The sequence below is a fragment of the Microcaecilia unicolor genome, chromosome 11 (assembly GCF_901765095.1).
Source record: "Microcaecilia unicolor chromosome 11, aMicUni1.1, whole genome shotgun sequence".
NCBI lineage: Eukaryota > Metazoa > Chordata > Amphibia > Gymnophiona > Siphonopidae > Microcaecilia > Microcaecilia unicolor.
In genome coordinates this window covers 103,292,269-103,312,045 of record NC_044041.1, presented here as the reverse complement: position 1 = coordinate 103,312,045, position 19,777 = coordinate 103,292,269, and the positions used below count along the sequence as shown (strand labels likewise).

The following is a 19,777-nucleotide window of genomic DNA, read 5'->3' as shown; positions in this document are numbered from 1 at the left end:
GTGTGCCCTGAGGACTGGGTTGGAAATGGCTGCTTTATTATTAAATAAAATCTCCCAGGTTTTGTAGCAGTTTTTAACTGATTTTCCCCTCAGACTCACCAAGCAGCAGGACTAACAAAGCATTTTTGTAAAGTTCAGCTAGGATTAAGAATAAATAAGATTGTTTGAATTCCCCCAACCACAGCTCACCCTTCATCATTATCATTTTGATTTAATTCTTCAGGCAATATTAGGTGCCCTTTTACTAAGCTGCGGTAGGGCTAACGCGGGGGTAGCATGTGCCAAATTGTCACTACCACCGGGGTAGCACGGGCGCCCGGCGGTAAATTTGAAGTTGGCACAAGCTGTTTCCCATGGTATAAAATATTTTTCTATTTTCTATCGTGGGGGCGTTCCGGTGGTAATCGGCAGCATGGCTACATTGGCGTGTGCTGTATGATTAACATGTGAGCGCGTGAGCCCTTACTGCTAGGTCAAAGGGGTGGTGGTAAGAGCTCAGGCAGTAAATAGCCGTGTGCTACTTTTAATTTCAGCTCACGGCCATTTACTTCCCTACTAAAAAGAAGCCCTTTTTCTGAGCCATGGTAAAAAATGGCCCAGCGCATGCCAATTTCATATGTCCAGACTACCACAGGCCACTTTTGACCGCAGCTTTGTAAAATGGCCACTTAGTGTTTTAAAGCATTTGTTTATTTTATTTATTCAGATGTATATACCACCACCATTAATACTGTAATGATTTTAATTATATTTTTGAAACTGATGTCTTCTCTTGTGAGCCATCCAGAGCTACTGATTCTGATGATATATAACTATATATAACTATATATGTATATATATTATATATATATATATATATATTATATATATTATATATATATATATATATATATATATATATTATATATATATCTCACTGCCTACCCCTTCCATAATTGAATTGGGCTGCTTGGCATGAATTTGTGATCATGTACATAATGAAAGGGGGGACTGATGATATTAAGGATGTATTATGAAAATAATAGGATCCCCCAGCTCAGAGGGAAATATCAAGAGATAAGCATTAAAAGAGCAGGACAGATGCGTTTAACTTAGTTACAGTTTGCTGACATTGCTGAGCTGACAATTTAAGCTTGCTTAAGTTATGAATCTCCTGTTCAGATGCTGGGAAGTGCCGCTAAGAACACGCATGTTTTATAAGAACAGGGAAACCAAAAATAATTTACCCTTGTAGCTTACATATTTGAACACACAGATGTATGCTGGATATATATATGCCTATTGCTTAAGAGTTCCTTGTTTCTAATGTGGTAATGATCTTTACTGAAATAGTATAGCAGCTGTCTGACCTTTGCCCTTGAATCCTTTCTAGAATGCTGATAGAAGCTGAATATAATCTAACCAATAAGTAGCTATTGTTTGTATCTTGTGATTTATGATGTAAACCTATAGCCATGTAACCATGACCTAATAATTTTTGACAATAAAACGGATCAAAAGACCTAGTGGTGTGTGTGGATTTCTTCACTTTGGCCTCCTAGAGATGGGAGTAAAGATCCAGGTAAGTAACCTGCTCTAGTGGGGTCATGGGTAATCAAAATTATTAAAATTACTATAGTGCAATAGTTGCTAGCATGGCAGTTTACATAAATCATAGAGAGGCTCATTTTCAAAGCACTTAGCCTCCCAAAGTTCCATAGAAACCTATGGAACTTAGCCTCCCAAAGTGCTTTGAAAATATGCCTCAGAATGTACTAACTGACCCATTAAAAATGCCCAATAAATGAAAAGCCATGAAACAAGAAGGGATGAATTGAGAACAACAAATATCAACCTGGACAATATGCAATAAACAGAGAAACTTAATGAAACATGCCCAAACACCTGCCTTCTAGTTAATCTAATTAATCAAGCTAATTAGTCAAGCTTTCCCACTGAACATCAATTGTGAGAGAATTCCACAAGGTTGGCATCAGAAAACTGACTGTATAGGCTATAGTCCAGTCTAAAGCAGTGGTTTTCAACTCAGTCCTCAGGACCACCTATCCAGTTGGATTTTCATGATATCCACAATGAATATGCATGAGATTGATTTGCATGCACTGCCTTCTTGGTATGCAAATTTCTTTCATGCCTATTCACTGCGAATCTCATAAAAACCCAACTAGTCAGGTGGTCCCTAAGGACGGGTTTGAAAATCAGTAGTCAAACTGAGGTGAAGGAGTGACTCTGGCAGTGGTTCCCAAATTTGGTCCTGGATGCACCCCAGCCAGTCAGGATTCAGTGCATGCAATCTCTCTCATGAATATTCATTGTCAATATCCTGAAAACCTGACTGGCTGGGGTGCCTTGGGTTGGGAACCACTGGACTAAGGTAACATTCTTTCAGTCGCTGATTGCAACATTTTGGGCTACTTTCCGGGGGGTTTTTGTGTGTGGCCCGCACCAATTGGTTCAATCTCTGCCTCTGTTTGCCTCCTTTTGGTCAAATTTGGAGCCTGGAATGAGTCTCAAATGTAACGGGGGTGAGGTGGAGGTGGGTGTCTCTGTCTGGGTGATGAGGTCATTATTAATTTATTCTACATGGGCCAATGGGCCCAGCCGAGCGGAGCATGTGCCGTTTGAGGAGGAGGAGCGCAGCACAGTCCAGCCCCACCCCACGTGTATTGCTATTTTTGGGCTACTTTAGAGAGTTGGGCTTGAAAGTTTCACCATCTGGCAACTCTACTACCAGTGTTGCCAGGTGGGCGGTTTTACCGCCCAATTGGGCGGTTTTCCGCGACCCGCCGCGGGAAATTTTTGCCCGCGGCGGGTTGCGGTTTTTTGGGCTCCTTTTTGGCTTCGGGGCGGTTTTTTCGCCGGCTTTTGCGGTTTTTTCGCCGGCTTTTTTCGGCCGCGGTGGGCGGGGTTAATGACGTTTCTGGGCGGGGTTAGTGACGTGGGAGGCGGGGGTAGTGACGGGGGGGGCGGGGTTAGTGACGGGGAGGCGGGGCGGATGACGGGGGAGGCGGGGCCGATGACGGCGGGGGCGGGGTTGATGACGGCGGGGGCGGGGGTGATGACGCGGGGGCGGGGGTGTCAGGGGCGGGGTTTGAGTTTGGGCGGGTTTTGGGCTGGATTTTGGGCTCCTTTAGGCTGGAAAAAAATTTTCCACCTGGCAACCCTGTCTACTACTACTTATCATTTCTATAGCGCTACAAGGCATACGCAGCCCTGTACACCATACACAAAAAGACAGTCCCTGCTCAAAGAGCTTACAATCCAGATAAGACAGGTAAACCAGACAGAACAATAAGGGTAGAACTAACTCCTGTCCCATCTGCCTTTCTTTTCATACAGTAAAGCAACAAGACTCTATGAAAGAGCCACAATTGCAAATACTTTCTCGCCCAAACACTTCTCCCTCTATTCAGGTCACACTGTACAGAGCCGCACAGTTCTGCTAATCTTCCCAAATCCCAACAATTCTGTAATTGTAGCCAGGCCCGGGAAGGCGAGACAATGGGGGAGTGGGACGCGATGATGAACACGTGACGTGTCTGTAGCCGAGGCACTGGCAGACATCTTTGAGTAGGGCGGAAAAGTGCGGTTAAACTCCAAGAGCTCGATATGATGATTATTGGGTGTAAGCAAAATCACAGTTGATGACTATTGGGTGTAAGCAAAATCACTAAGCGGCCCTGTGCTTGTCTCCTTCCCCACCTCAATGGTGGGACGAGAACGAGCAAATTTGCCCGGATCCAAGATGGCTGCCGAATTCGTTCTTTCCAGCATGGATGATGGTGGTACCCGCTAGTTCCACTCTGGGTATGGCGGCAGCGGGAGGTGAGCCGCAGCAGGACGCAGTATGTACTGAGCCAGAGGAGGACGCAGAAACCGGAGCAGGGCTGCAACCGCCCCCTCCACCTCCTCAACACCGCTTGGCGCGGCTGCCCCTCAGCCGCATAAAGGCGTTGATGAAAGCTGATCCCGACCTGACACTCACTGGCCTGGAGGCTGTGTTTGTCATAGCTAAAGCCACGGTAAGGGAGATTCGGGCTGGCGCAAGGGGGACTAGGCATATAGGCGAATCTTCATGGTAAAAGTACATATTGCTGATTTTTGGGTTCAGGTAGTGTTAGGAGTACCATTATTTACTTTGACATCGGTTGTTATATTCTCAACACTAGACGACTGCCTAGTCTGCTATGCATCAGCAATCTCTATAGCACTGGTCCTGACATATAGTAACATAACATAGTAATTGACGGCAGATAAAGACCTGTACGGTCCATACGTCTGGCCAACAAGATAAAACTCATTTACATGGTATGTGATACTTTATATGCATACCCGAGTTTGATTTGTCCTTGCCTTTTCTCAGGGCACAGACCTTAGAAGTCTGCCAAGTTAAGTACTGTGCTTGTACTAGTTCTGAAGCTAAATTTACACTCCAGCCCATCCTGGGCATAGACTGGGGGGGGGGGGGACGATTGCCCCCCAAACGACGACGGGGCACCGCAGCGCCAGTAGTTTAAAAAAAAAACAAGCAGGCACGCGCTCCTCTCCGTCCGCTTGACTTCCCTGCCCTCTCTGCGTCCCGCCCGAAAGGAAATGACGTCAGAGGAAGGACGGGACGCAGAGAGGGCAGGGAAAGTCAAGCTGGACGGAGAGGAGCGCGTGCCTGCTTGTTTTTTTTTTAAACTACTGGCGCTGCAGTGCCCCGTCGTCGTTTGGGGGGGCATTGCCCCCACTCGCCCCCCCCCCGCCGGAGGAGGGAGGAAGAGAGGGGGGTAGACTGACACTGTTCCTCTCCGTCCGCTGTGCTTCCCTGCTCTCTCTGTCTGCGTCCCGCCCGAAAGGAAATGACGTCAGAGGAAGGCGGGACGCAGACAGAGAGAGCAGGGAAGCCAAGCGGACGGAGAGGAACGTGTCAGTCTACCCCCCTCTCTTCCTCCCTCCCTCCGGCGGGGGGGGGGGCGAGTGGGGGCAATGCCCCCCCAAACGACGACGAGGCGCCACAGCGCCAGTAGTTTAAAAAAAAAAAAACCAAGCAGGCACGCGCTCCTCTCCGTCCGCTTGACTTCCCTGCCCTCTCTGTCTGCGTCCCGCCTTCCTCTGACGTCATTTTCTTTCGGGCGGGACGCAGACAGAGAGGGCAGGGAAGCCAAGCGGACGGAGAGGAGCGTGTCCATCTACCCCCCTCTCTTCCTCCCTCCGGCGCAGGCAGCAGTCTTTTTCAGCGTTCCTGGCAGCGGTAGCGACGTACACGCTGCCTTCGGCTCTGCCCCGAAGCCTTCTCTTCAAGTTCCTGTTCCCGCATAGGTGGGAACAGGAACTTGAAGAGAAGGCTTCCGGGGCAGACCGAAGGCAGCGTGTACATCGCTACCGCTGCCAGGAACACAGAAAAGCTGATGAAGACTGTTGCCTGCGCCAGAGGGAGGAAGAGAGGGGGGTAGACGGAGTCACGATCTTGGACCTCGCGGGGGGGGGGGGCAGCAGAAGGAAGATGGATGGGACGGGGGGGGGGGGGGAGCAGAGGGAAGGACCAGGAGATGGATGGGACTGGGAGGGGTGGGGAGCAGAGGGAAGGACCAGGAGATGGATGGGACTGGGAAGGAGCAAGAGATGGATGGGACTGGGAGCGTTGGGAGCAGAGGTAAGGACCAGGAGATGGATGGACTGGGAGCAGAGGAGGAGCGAGATGGATGGACTGGGAGAGGTGGGGAGCAGAGGGAAGGAGCAAGAGATGGATGGGACTGGGAGGGGTGGGGAGCAGAGGGTAGGAGCAAGAGATGGGTGGGACTGGGGGGGGTGGGGAGCAGAGGGAAGATGGATGGGACTGGGAGGGGTGGGGAGCAGAGGGATGGACCAGGAGATGGATGGGATTGGGAGAGGTCAGGCACAGCAGAGGGAAGGAGCAGAAGATGGATGGGATGGTGAGCAGAGGGAAGGAACAGAAGATGGATGGGACTGGGAGGGGTGGGGAGCAGAGGAAGGAAGCAAGAGATGGATGGGACTGGGAGGGTGGGGAGCAAGAGGGAAGCCTACTGGAAAGAAGACACATGCATAAAACAGAAGACACTGGGACCAAAACGAATAGAAAAACTAAATGATCAGACAACAAAGGTAGATAAAAGTATTTTATTCAGAATTTATTAATTGAAATATGTCAGCTTTTTGAAATGTGCATCTGTGATATTTTGCCTGTAAATTTCAATTCCTTCCTCCATATTAGCATATTCATTTGCATATGTATACATGCAAATGAATATGCTATATTTGCTTCCGCCCATCCTTTGCCCCCCCCCCCCAAATGAAACAGTCAAACTACGCCTATGAGCCCATCCCTATCTATTCAGTCACGATCAGGGCGTAGACCGTAGAAGTCTGCCCAGCTCCCGTTTTGTTTCCAATTACCGGCGTCGCCACCCAATCTCCGCTAAGATTCCACGGAACCATTCCTTCTAAATAGGATTCCTTTGTGTTTATCCCACGCATGTTTGAATTCCATTACCGTTTCATCTCCACCACCTCCCGCAGGAGGGCATTCCCCATATCCAGTCCACCACCCTTTCTGTGAAAAAAATACTTCCTGACATTAGTCCTGAGTCTGCCCCCCTTCAACCTTTATTCTTGTCCTCTAGTTGTACTGCCTTCCCGTCTCCGGAAAAGGTTCTTTTGCGGATTAATATCTTTCAAATATTTGAACGTCTGTATCATATCACCCCTGTTTCTCCTTTCCTCTAAGGTATACATATTCAGGTGAGCAAGTCTCTCGTACGGTTTGCAACGCAAATCCCATACCATTTTCGTAGCTTTTCTTTGCACCGCTTCCAGCCTTTTTACATCTTTAGCAAGATACGGCCTCCAAAACTCCAAGTGGGGCCTCACCAACGACTTGTAGAGAGGCATCAACACCTCCTTTCTTCTGCTGGTTATGCCCCTCTCTACACAGCCTAGCATCCTTCTGGCCACGGCGTCGCCTTGTCGCATTGTTTCTTCACCTTCAGATCCTCCGACACCAACACCCAAAGGTCTCTGTCCTGAGTCGGGTTTACTAATCTCTCCCCTTCTATCGGGTATCTGTCTTTGGGTTTCCGCACCCCAAGTGCATCATTCTACACTTCTTGGCATTAAATGTTAACGGTGAAAGGTATGGGTGGTCCCGCTTGGACATCTGTTTCATAGTCCTGAAGGATTTGGGAATTGCTCCTCCTGATGAAGGGCAATAAGAAATGCGGTCCCGCATAAAAGAGGAGCGCAAGCAGTGGCGTTCCTAGGGGGGCTGATACCCGGGGCGAATTGCCGATGCGCCCCGCTCCCGGCAGCAGCGCCCCCCCCCCCCCCCCCGGCTGCACGCCGCTGGGGGGGGGGGGGTGCCGCACGCCTGTCCGTTTCGTCCGTTTCCATGCTCCCTCTGCCCCGGAACAGGAAGTAACTTTTCCGGGGCAGAGGGAGCACAGAACGAACGTAGCGGACAGGCGTGCGGCACCCCCCCAGCGGCGTGCACCCAGGGCGGATCGCACCCACCGCCCCCCCCCCCTTGGTACGCCACTGAGCTCAAGCGAAATTAACTATTTGGCTTATGTGGAGTCTAACAGAAGCCTTCTTCAAGCCGCGCTGCAGCAGTTTAGTGATCCTTCGGTGACATTGATTAAATAAGGTATTTCCTCCAGTACAAGCTGTTTTTTGTCATGTTGCCTCGGGTCCTGTAACTCGTCGGCTTCTAGAAACTTAAACTATCCTTTCTTTCAGCAGCGACTCCAATTATTTTACCTTGCCACCCGACGTGAGACTGACCGGTCTGGAGTTTCCCACTTCTTCCCTGTCTCCACTTTTGTGAAGAGGGACCAGATCTTGCGGGAACCTCTCCCGTCTCTAAAGATCTATTAAATAACTCTTTAAGAGGTGCCCCGCCAGGACCTCTCTGAGCTCCTTCAGCATCCTGAGATGTATCCCATCCGGCCCCATAGCTTTGTTCACCTTCAGATTCTCTCAGCTGTTTATAACTGACCGCAGGTCAGGACTGGTTGTATATCTCTGCACATTAATTTACTTAGAACTTTGTCCTGTCTTTACATAAGGCCCAGTGGAATAACTACATAAAATATAAAACCACATACAGGGGGGGAAAATAAGTATTTGATCCATTGCTGATTTGGAAGTTTGCCCACTGACAAAGACATGAGCAGCCCTAATTGAAGGGTAGGTTATTGGTAACAGTGAGAGTCTAGCACATCACAAATAAATCCGGAAAATCAACATTGTGGAAAGTATATGAATTTATTTGCATTCTGCAGAGGGAAATCAGTATTTGATCCCCCACCAACCAGGTAAGAGATCTGGCCCCTACAGACCAGGTAGTATGCTCAAATCAACTCGTTACCTGCATGACAGACAGCTGTCGGCAATGGTCACCTGTATGAAAGACACCTGTCCAACAGACTCAGTGAATCAGTCAGACTCTACCTTACAAAATGGCCAAGAGCAAGGAGCTGTCTAAGGATGTCAGGGACAAGATCATACACCTGCACAAGGCTGGAAGGGCTACAAACCATCAGTAAGACGCTGGGCGAGAAGGAGACAACTGTTGGTGCCATAGTAAGAAATGGAAGAAGTACAAAATGACTGTCAATCGACAAAGATCGGGGCTCCACGCAAAATCTCACCTCGTGGGTTATCCTGATCATGAGGAAGGTTAGAAATCAGCCTACAACTACAAGGGGGAACTTGTCAATGATCTCAAGGCAGCTGGGACCACTGTCACACGAAAAACCATTGGTAACACATACGAATAACGGATTGCAATCCTGCAGTGCCACGCAGGTCCCCCTGCTCGGAAGGCACTGTGACCGGCCCGTCGAAGTTTGCCAGTGAACACTGGATGATGCCGAGAGTGATTGGGAGAAGGTGCTGTGGTCAGATGAGACAAAAATTGAGCTCTTTGGCATGAACTCAATCGCCGTGTTTGGAGAAGAGAAATGCTGCTATGACCCAAAGAACACCGTCCCCACTGTCAAGCATGGAGGTGGAAATGTTATGTTTTGGGGGTGTTTCTCTGCTAAGGGCACAGGACTACTTCACCGCATCAATGGGGGAATGGATGGGCCATGTACCGTACAATTCTGAGTGACAGCCTCCTTCCCTCCGCCAGGCCTTAAAAATGGGTCGTGGCTGGTCTTCCAGCACGACAATGACCCAAACATACAGCCAAGGCAACAAAGGAGTGGCTCAGGAAGAAGCACATTAGGGTCATGGAGTGGCCTAGCCAGTCACCAGACCTTAATCCCATTGAAAACTTATGGAGGGAGCTGAAGCTGCGAGTTGCCAAGCGACAGCTCAGAACTCTTAATGATTTAGAGATGATCTGCAAAGAGGAGTGGACCAAAATTCCTCCTGACATGTGTGCAAACCTCATCATCAACTACAGAAGACGTCTGACCGCTGTGCTTGCCAACAAGGGTTTTGCCACCAAGTATTAGGTCTTGTTTGCCAGAGGGATCAAATACTTATTTCCCTCTGCAGAATGCAAATAAATTCATATACTTTCCACAATGTGATTTTCCGGATTTAATTTGATGTGCTATCTCTCACTGTTACCAATAACCTACCCTTCAATTATGGCTGCTCATGTCTTTGTCAGTGGGCAAACTTACAAAATCAGCAAGGGATCAAATACTTATTTCCCCCACTGTATACAAGACCCCTCACCCGACTAAGACAGCCCTCAAATACAGCATAATTTGTCAAGTCCTAAACAAACTGTGATCCCAAACCAAACTGGTTACCTAGATATACTTTTATCTAGTGGCAGTTAAGTATATCTTCAGCTGTTTCCTAAAAGTGAAGAGTTTAGTGATCTGATGTGGAACAAGCATCCATTTAGGCTAGAATGCAGGTGCCCCAACAGAAAACATAGGTTCTTATGCAATCATTGACTGAGGTATACCAAGCCAGGAACCACCAACTGATACTCACAAAACAAAGATTCCACTGGCTTAGTTTAGCCAAAAGATATATTAGACCCAACCAATTCAAAAATCTTAAGGGTCAGTATTTAGCTGGCATTAACACTGGCATGGAATATCCAGGTTTATGCAGCTGGCTATTATCTTATGCAGTTAAGTGGCAATATTCAGCACATAACTACATAAACGACACCACATAAAGATAGGACGACTGACTTATGCAGTCTGATTTAACTGTTAACTTTGTCAGTTAAGTGCAGAATCCATACATGGACCACCCACAAAATAGGTTTTGAGTTCAGCAGTGTATGACAGTATTCAGCGGCACTAACCAGTTAAGTGTTGCTGAATATCAGTGGCTTGCCCCAAACAAGCGATTTATCCATCCAGAAGCATTTCTGGCTGGTTGAATAGCTTGAATATCAGCCTCTAATGTTAATGTCAACATGCTAAAGGAAAGTCTCTTGTATACAGGGAGTCAGTGCATCTCTGCCAACACTGGCAAGCTATACTCTGAAACTCCTAGCCACCAGAGCACTGATGCTGCTGCATTCTGAACCAGTTGCAAATGATAGAAACGTAGAAAATTACAACAAAAAAAGACCACATGACACATCACGTCTACCTATTCATATCGTTCGCTATCCTTTTCTCTCCCTTAGAGATCCTGCTTGCTTGTCCCATGCTTTCTTGAATTCAGATACAGTCTTGGTCTCCACCAGGAGGCTATTCCACATATCCACCACCTTTTCCTTTCACTTTCTCGAGTTTCCTTTCAGTTGAAAGAGACTTGCCTCCTAGGCATTTATGCCACAGAGGTTTTTAAGTGTCTTATCATATCTCCCCTCTTCCGCTTCTTTTCCATATTGCGATCTTTAAGTCATATGCTGTATGATGAAGACCACTGAATATTTCAGTAGCTGCCCCCTGCACCAACTCAATCCTGTTTATATCTTTTTGAAGGTATGGTCTCCAGCATTGTACCCAGTGTTCTAAATGAGGTCTCACCAGAGTCGTACAGGGACATCATCGCCTCTCTTTTCCTGCTAGTCATTCTTCTTATATACCCAAGCATCCTTCTGGTTTTTGCTGTCGCTTTTTATACCTGTTTGGCCACCTTTAGATCATCAGGTATGATCACACCAAAGTCCCACTCTTGTTTTGTGCACAGTACTTCACTCATTAAAACTTAGCTGCCAAATTCTGGACCATTCTTCAAGCTTCACTAGATTCTTCTTCATGTTATCCACACCATCATGAGTATCTATCCTATTGAAGATTTTGGTATCATCCACAAAGAGGCAAATCTTACCAGACAGCCCTTCTGCAATATCACTCACAAAAATGTTAAAAAGAGTCCAGCCAAGGCCCAATCCCTGTGGCACACCACTGGTGACCTCCCTTTCCTCAGAGTTAACTTCATTTACTACTACCATTTGTCTCTTTTCACTCGACCGGGTCCTAACCCAGTGAGTCACTTTTGCGTCAATCCTGAGAGCACTTAGTTTATTTATAAGTCACATATGTGGAACAGTGTCAGAGGCTTTGCTAAAATCTAAATATACCACATCTAGCACTCTCCCTTGATCCAGCTCTGACTGACCAACCTGTAGTTCCCAACCCCCTCCTGTTTTTGTAGAGAGGGAGCACATTTGCCCTTCTCCAGTCCTCCAGAACTTATACATACATTTGGATAGATGAGGATTCATCAGCGAGAAAAAGGCATAAAAATCAAGTAGAGTGAAAAGGCAAACAAGGAGAGGGGGTGAGGGAGTATTAAGGGAAGTGTTTATTTTTCTGGTGGTTATCCAGTAAACACCTATTTTATTTATGTATTTATTTGTATGGGGTGGATGGTTATCAGTCTTTATTGGTTAAAACCCAACATCAGTAAATATATATATATATATATATATATATATATATATAAAATATTCTCAGAGCACAGTACTGTATAATAGCATTCACATGGACTGAGCTGAGGTATATATACCTGTAGCACTATTTATATTACTAAAGCCCGAGATCTTTCTGCAACACTGCATTCACACAACCTGAGGCACACTTCCATATACATCCCACTAGCTGTTGTGGCGATGTATAGCTACCAGCATTTTACATTTTATAGCAGGTATATACATTAGAACATGTTTATTAAATAGTGAAAAGTGATTGCACATATAAAAATATTTTCTATTAATTAGATTTTGGATACCTGCTTAATAATTATAGATAATCAAGCAGATTAATTTATATTGTCTTTAAATAACACTTATATGACCAATGGTGAAATATTATTTAACATCGTATTGAAATACTAATCTTAAACCAAAGAATACCTGAACACTCATTCAGCGTCATACACACACATTTAAGTGATGCTTCAGCTTCAATCACGTTTTGCTTCCAATCACTTATAAGAGCAGTAATCTTCTCAGTCTTGTATCCTTCCTGGAATACAAAAGGAGTTTTGCACCTCATTACCATGCTCATGATTGGGCTGCCTGTTGAGTTTGTCTGAGACAGTTTCTGAAAATGTTAATTTAGTTAATGAAGATACAAACTTTCTGATTTTAAACAGTTTTCAGTAATTTCTGTGCGCTCAATATTGTGCACCAATCCTCAAATTTTCTCATGCCACCTACCTCTTTCTCTTTTCACATAAAAGTTAACAAGATTAGAAAGGCATACATTATGAAACACACAGATTTCCAAACACATTCTTTATATTATTCGTATACACAAACACAATCTCTCCATGTCTTACGCTCAAGTATGAGACAGGTATTTTTATGTGTTTGAGTGAGAGAGGTAGGCTGACTTCATGTTGATTAGATTTTGGCTTTAATTACTCACCATTTGTATAGAGTGTCTAGATCAGAAAAAAAGATGTGCTATGTAATTTACAAAAGGCAGCCTAAACATGAGACCTTTAGTTAATCACCCTTTTTTTCTGCAATCCTCTATATATTTAGCAGCACTTACAGCCAGAACAGCCATTTTACAGAAAAACAAACTTGGGGCTTTTAGTGCAAGTAGTAGCTTTTCCTAACTACATGTGGAAGCACTGCTGCTTATATGTGAAAGCAGCAGATTTTACAAAACTGTACATTCAAGGAAAACCAAGATCTAGAACTCACTTTTTGCTTTTGAGGTGGTTTTGAACACCAGAGGGGTATGCACAATTCCCAGTGGTGGCCTCTTTAGAGCCTGAGGCAGCCTTCCTGGCAGATGTATTTTGACCTTTTCTGTGTTTTCTTCATGGGTGATGGTGCCTGTGGTGGTGGTCCACAGGCGGCTGTGGCTTTGCCATTGGGGGCTGATCCAGTCTCCAAAGCACACATGAGTAAGCTGCCAATATGGGTCCACTTACTGTTTGGTTGTTAATTTTCTGAAGTTCCAGATGGTGACTTTCTCTCGTTTTCAGTTGTTGTACACATCGTCATGCCATTTTTACAGGGAATGAAGCACATTGGCCCCTTCTTCAGGATGTTTTGCCACCATGGGTCTTCTGTTTGATATCCAATACCCTGGCCTGATCACTTTTTGAGCCCTTAAAGCAAGCTGCTCTGAAGAATCTTACGATAAAGACAGTGGGCTGATGTTCAGAAGGGTTTAACCAGGCAGGAGAGGATCCCTGTGCTGATGACTCCCAAATCTACCTTTCTACCCCTGATATCTCACCTTGCATCCAAACCAAAGTTTCAGCGTGCTTGTCTACATTGCTGCCTGGATGTCTCAACGCCACCTGAAATTAATATGACCAAAACCGAGCTTCTCATTTTCCCCCCCAAACCCACTCCCCGCTCCCCCCGTTTCTATTTCTGTTGATGGCTCTCTCATTCTCCCTGTCTCCTCAGCTCGAAACCTTGGGGTCATCTTTGACTCTTCTCTCTCCTTCTCTGCTCATATCCAGCAGACCGCCAAGACCTGTCGTTTCTTTCTTTACAACATCCGTAAAATCCGCCCCTTTCTTTCCGAGCACTCTACCAAAACCCTCATCACACCCTTGTCACCTCTCGTTTAGACTACTGCAATCTGCTTCTTGCTGGCCTCCCACTTAGTCACCTCTCCCCTCTCCAGTCAGTTCAAAACTCTGCTGCCCGTCTCATCTCCGCCAGGGTCGCTTTACTCATACTACCCCTCCTCAAGACCCTTCACTGGCTCCCTATCCGTTTTCGCATCCTGTTCAAACTTCTTCTACTAACCTATAAATGTACTCACTCTGCTGCTCCCCAGTATCTCCACACTCGTCCTTCCCTACACCCCTCCCGTGCACTCCGCTCCATGGATAAATCCTTCTTATCTGTTCCCTTCTCCACTACTGCCAACTCCAGACTTCGCGCCTTCTGTCTCGCTGCACCCTACGCCTGGAATAAACTTCCTGAGCCCCTACGTCTTGCCCCATCCTTGGCCACATTTAAATCTAGACTGAAAACCCACCTCTTTAACATTGCTTTTGACTCGTAACCTTGTAACCACGCTCCACTCTCCCTCCCTCCCCCCCCCCCCCCCCCCCCCCCCCTCCCCCCCCCCCCCCCCCCCCCACCCCCCCTCCACCCTCCTCCTTCTTCCCGTTCTCATTAATTGATTTGATTACTTTATTTATTTTTTGTCTATTAGATTGTAAGCTCTTTGAGCAGGGACTGTCTTTCTTCTATGTTTGTACAGCGCTGCGTATGCCTTGTAGCGCTATAGAAATGCTAAATAGTAGTAGTAGTAGGAGTGGAGGAGCGGTCTGGTCTGTGGGCAGAGTCAGGGAGGAGCCAGCACTTATGCAGGCACGGGTCACATTCAGTGCTGGTGTGCACATAACTAAGCAGCCAAATATGGCTGTCCTGTCTTTGGCTACCTAGCTTTTTGCCCCCCACCCAGCCCTAGCCACCCTTATTTGGAAGGCTGACTCCTACTGGTAGTATTGCAAAACTACCGCTAGGGGTTGATGTTGCCATTTTGAACCCAGAGCCAGATGGGGCAGGAGAGGAAGCGAATTGCTCTTGTCCATCCCACTAGACTACAAGGGATCACTTCCAGGTAAGTCCTGGTTGGGGGGAGTGCTCGGGGGACTGACAGTGGATTGGGGGGAGTTGTAGAACTAAGGGGGGAATCAGGACTGGAAGGGGGGGGGGGACAGAAATCAGAACTGAGGGAATTAGAGAATAGAATTGGGGACCAGAAAGTTGGGGGAGGGCATTATGGGGACCTGGCAGATCCCCTTATGCAGGTCCCAGCTGATATTCAGCCAGAGCCTGCATAAGCATCTTATGTGGTCCTGGCTGAATATCAGCCAGGACCCACATAAGTACCAGTGGATACGACATGTCTGAATAGGCCTGTATAGTCAAATGCCAGTGCTCATACATAACTCAACATTGAATATCTGGGTCTAATTTAGCCAGTAGCAGTTAATGCTTAAAAAAAAAAAAGAACTATGAATCAAGTGGTGCCTCTCTTGGCGTTTATGACAGGGGGGATCAGTGAATTCTTCCCGGAAGCTTCATAAGTTGTAACATCCAAGTGCTTTTACAATACCTGGAAGTGACAAATTACTTGTAAGGTCAGGCTTTTCATTTTGTTTCAGGGACCATAAAGGGGATGTGGCTTCCAAGTTATCCATAGCATAGTAGATTAAGACGGCTATTGAAGCAGCTTATATTCTGTGCCCACTCCACATGACTACAGTCAATCTCCTGGGCTGAAGCTTCGGTGGTTGATCCAGAAGACATTTGTAGGGTGGCATCTTGGTTCTCTTTATTCCTTTGTAAAGCATTACAAGATTGATTTTTCTAACCAGTGATAAGATGTCATTTGGCAGAACTGTGATGTAGATGGCCATGTCTTCCCCTGCTCTATGACATACTGCTTTTGTGCATCCTGATTGCCTGGACCAATCTAGCAGGATGAAAAAGGTGGTGAAATGTATTCATGCCTGTTAATTTCCTTTCCTTGAGTCCTGCTAGACTAGTCCAGAACCCACTCTGCAAGACTACAGTGTTGGGAAACATTTCTGGGCTTTGTTTGTTCTCTCCCTTTGAGCCTTATATTGTAAATACTTTCATTGGTAAGGGGTTGTTAATGTATTTTTGCTATGGTTCCCTAAGTGCTTTAAATTTGTTGGTCTTTCCATCACATTATGCCACTTTGGCATTGGCATAGTGAAGGCTGCACCAGCCCTTATACTGGTAGGGGGACCCAACTTGTTTATCTGGTCTGGTCTAGCAGAGTTCAAGAAAAGGAAATTAACAGGTTTTTATAAATTTGGCATTATGCTTATCTGTAAAAATATGTAATGTAATTTATTTTAAAGAATTAGAAAAATCAAATGAGGTACTAAAATAACAATGCAGAATTGCTTTTATTAAAAACAGTTAAATACACTTTTAAATCCTTATATTATTGCATTATACTTGCTGAGATACACTTTGGCTCATAGCACACAATTTGACAACTTATAAAAACTGCATAAAGAACATTTTTGCATATGCAGCCTGTCCAAAAATTAGAGAAAACATTTATAGATAACCCTGCCTAATACTAATACTCCTTCTGTTAGCTGCCTACATATGAAAGACATATATAAATAAATAAAAAGTATGCTTTATTGCTTTTATCAGGGGAAAGAATCCCCATGAACAACAAGTCATAGTATGAAGCTGTAAAATATTATACCCAGGAACAACAGGAAATCATTCTTCATGGAAAGGTCTCTAAACAGAGGTGGTGGAGACAACTTGGCAATTCAAGAAAGTGAGGAAAAGCAGAAAGGATTCCTGTTTGTGAAACTGTAAGGGGGAAAAACACAAGCCAGCTGCAACGGGAATGAATAAAATTGGGTGGACTAGATGGACCTCAAAAGTTATATTCTCCTAATCGTTCTCTCTGGTTCTTGTTTCTGCTTAATACGTTCACATTTTTTGTGTACATCACTGGTGATGCATTAAAACTCTTCTTTCCCTACAGGAGTTATTCATTGAAACTATTGCCAGAGATGCTTTCATTCATGCACAGCAGGGAAAGAGGAAGACCATCCAGCGGAAGGACCTGGGTATGAAGGAGTCCTTTTCTTGTAATGAGTAGCAGCATTGTCATAGTAAAGAGGTCACATTTGGGCGTTTTTAGAAGACTTGCCTACAGCTCTTGTTTGTTTTTATGGCAACTTAATGGTTTGTAATTCAACAGTACATTTTTTTGTTAACATCCATGAGACACTGAATATGAAATTGGGAACCAAGACAGTTTTGACATTTGGAAGTTTTTTCTTAAAGGACCCAAGTATTCTGTAGTAGATGGAAATCAAGATGAGACACATTCTCTTTAACTCCTGTCTGTGTAAACCCCACACAAGTGAGATCTTCAATAACAGTTTGCATCTCTGGATCCTATGTATTTCCATAGGACATGATTAGAGGGCTTTTTTTAAATCACCATAGTATGGGGGAGCAAATGTGTTGTCCAAACCCTTGCAGGATCTATCTTTTAGTCAGCTGCTTTGGGGTACAGCTTTAAAGGATTCCTATTGCTTGTAGTACCATAGCCACCACTAATACAAAAAACTGTAAAGACAAAACCAGGGACTTGCCCTGGTTTTGCAGTATAGATTTTTAACACCGATAGTGGTATTCTGTGGGAAGTACCTTTTCTTTAAAAAGAGTATTTTCTGTACTGCTGATAATGGTGTGGTTTCTGCATTTTCTGTCTTGTATACAGGTCACTGGTTTGAATGGTGGCCTAACAGTACAGTGCTAGCAGCTGCCTTAGATGTGGAGCTTTTGGTTGTTCAGGTTGTGAAAGCTGAAGATATGGGGGCATGCAAATTAAAGGAACCTGAATTAAAAAGGCAGCCCGGTTGCAGAAGTGCAGAAGATTTAAATGTGCCCCTTACAGACAGACAGAAACAGCTCAGGTGTCCATGAGAAAGCACTGCAAGTTTAGGACCAGAGAAGCAAACTAATCAATCTATATAAATGACAAGTGACCGACTCACCCGCAAATGCGCAGTAGAGCCCGAACGTTCAGACAGCAACAGTCGAGAGGCGGGGCAAGCAGGGCCGGTCTTAGGGCGAGGCTACCGCATAGGGCCTCGCGCTCAAGGGAGCCCCGCGTGGCGCGTCTGAACTCTGACCTGACCGACCGTCCAGTTCTAGTCCCCCGACCGGCCGTCCAGTTCCAGTCCCCCTCCCTCTGAATTTTAAAAGTCATCTAAGTTACGTCATCGGGGTTATGGTGGCAGGCGGCAGCAGTGAAAAGCGAGCGAGCTGCTCAGCACTTCAGGAGCCTTCCCTTCCCTGTCTCAGCTTTGGTCCCGCCCTTGTGGAAACAGGAAATGAGGGCGGGACCACAGCTGAGACAGAGAAAGGAAGGTTCCTGAAGCACACAGCTCGCAAGCTTTTCACTGCTGCTGCCTGCTGCTGTAATCCGATGAGGTATGATGACTTTTAAAATTCAGAGGGCGGGGGACGAGCTCGGAGGAAGGCCTCGGAAGGAGGGGGGCCTTGGAGCAGGGAGGGAGGGAGGGAATTAGACATGAAAATAGAACAGACCAATACTTGCCCGTTTTAACGGGCTTAATGGCTAGTTGTCCATAAAGGCTTGATTTTATAACAGGACGCCTGTGTGCAAAGTCTCAAAAGGTGCCCATGTGCCCTTATAAAATAGACGCCCAGAACTAGCCCCAGTAGCACACAAATGCCAATACACAAATTTATATGTGCTGTGAAAAAAAAAGTGTAAATGTGTGCATATAAACTGAGTGTACATACAATGTATATTTTATAAAATGTATGCATACAACTCTACCTCTACTCCATCTAAGCTATACTCCCAAGAATACTTGCATGCAGATCACATAACAATAGATCATGCACTACTTTTGGTGCATTGTTATGAAAGCCCTTTTCTACATGTAAGACAGGCTTTATACACAGAAAAATCCTTATACTATTACCCCTATTGTGTGTTGTTGAGTTTCTGTACATCAAATAGCTTTTGTACTATTGTTCATGTACTGAAGATCGCCCTAACACAATTTATTTCTGTTGTAACAGATAATGCAATAGAGGCTATTGACGAGTTTGCTTTTTTGGAAGGTAAGTTTTCTGTACAACAGACTGACTTCTACTGTGTTGTACTTTCTGAGCAATCAGGTGTGGATACAGCCTGAGAATAAGTGAAAGAACACTGTGCCGAGCAGGGGTCCTCGATTCCAGTCCTTGAGATGCACAACCCAGCCTCGTTTTCAGGATTTTCACAATGAATCTGTTCGAGATCTGCCGGCATTCACTGCTTCCATTGCATGCACATAGATCTCATATATATTCGTTGTGGACCTCGAGGACTGGATTTGAGGACCCCTGGTGTAGAGAATGGCGCACAAAGTTATGCCTGCCTGCCGAGAATTGGTCCTTAGCTGTTTAGATAGACCCCTTTTTCCTTGCACAGGTTAATACATAGCACATGCTTTTAAATGCCTCACTGTTCTTTCAGTTCTTCCTTCTCTCCATTTTGCTTGAGGAATTGTTTTACCATCTCTTTAGTGAATTTCACGTGTATTATAACACTCGTAAAAGGGGTATAAAATGTTGTCATGTTCAAGGAAGAAAAAAAAAATTGACACTGTGTTTATAAACCAGGAGCACAGCCAGACCTGCCATTTTGGGTGGGCTGTGAATTAACCTGGGTGGGCCCTTCCTTCCCCTACCCCTGTACATACATACGTTTTTTTGTTTTTTTTTTTTAAATCTTTCCCTCTGTCCCTTACTTGCATATCGTCATCTTTCTGCCTTCAGCCCGGCATCTGTTCCCCCCCCCCCCCCCCCCCCCCCCGGTCT

The 19,777-nt window shown here is 45.6% G+C and overlaps 1 protein-coding gene across 1 annotated transcript in view; it reads left to right on the top strand.

Moving 5' to 3' along the window:
- The first annotated feature begins 3,536 nt into the window (after nt 1-3,536).
- Nucleotides 3,537-19,777, top strand: part of LOC115480887 — a 57,123-nt gene continuing 40,882 nt past the window's right edge. Inside the window, exons 1-3 of the mRNA XM_030219857.1 lie at nt 3,537-4,022; nt 16,911-16,995; nt 18,995-19,036. Coding sequence (XP_030075717.1) covers nt 3,777-4,022; nt 16,911-16,995; nt 18,995-19,036 — 373 coding nt within the window. The 5' untranslated portion in view covers nt 3,537-3,776. The remainder of the gene's footprint in view (nt 4,023-16,910; nt 16,996-18,994; nt 19,037-19,777) is intronic.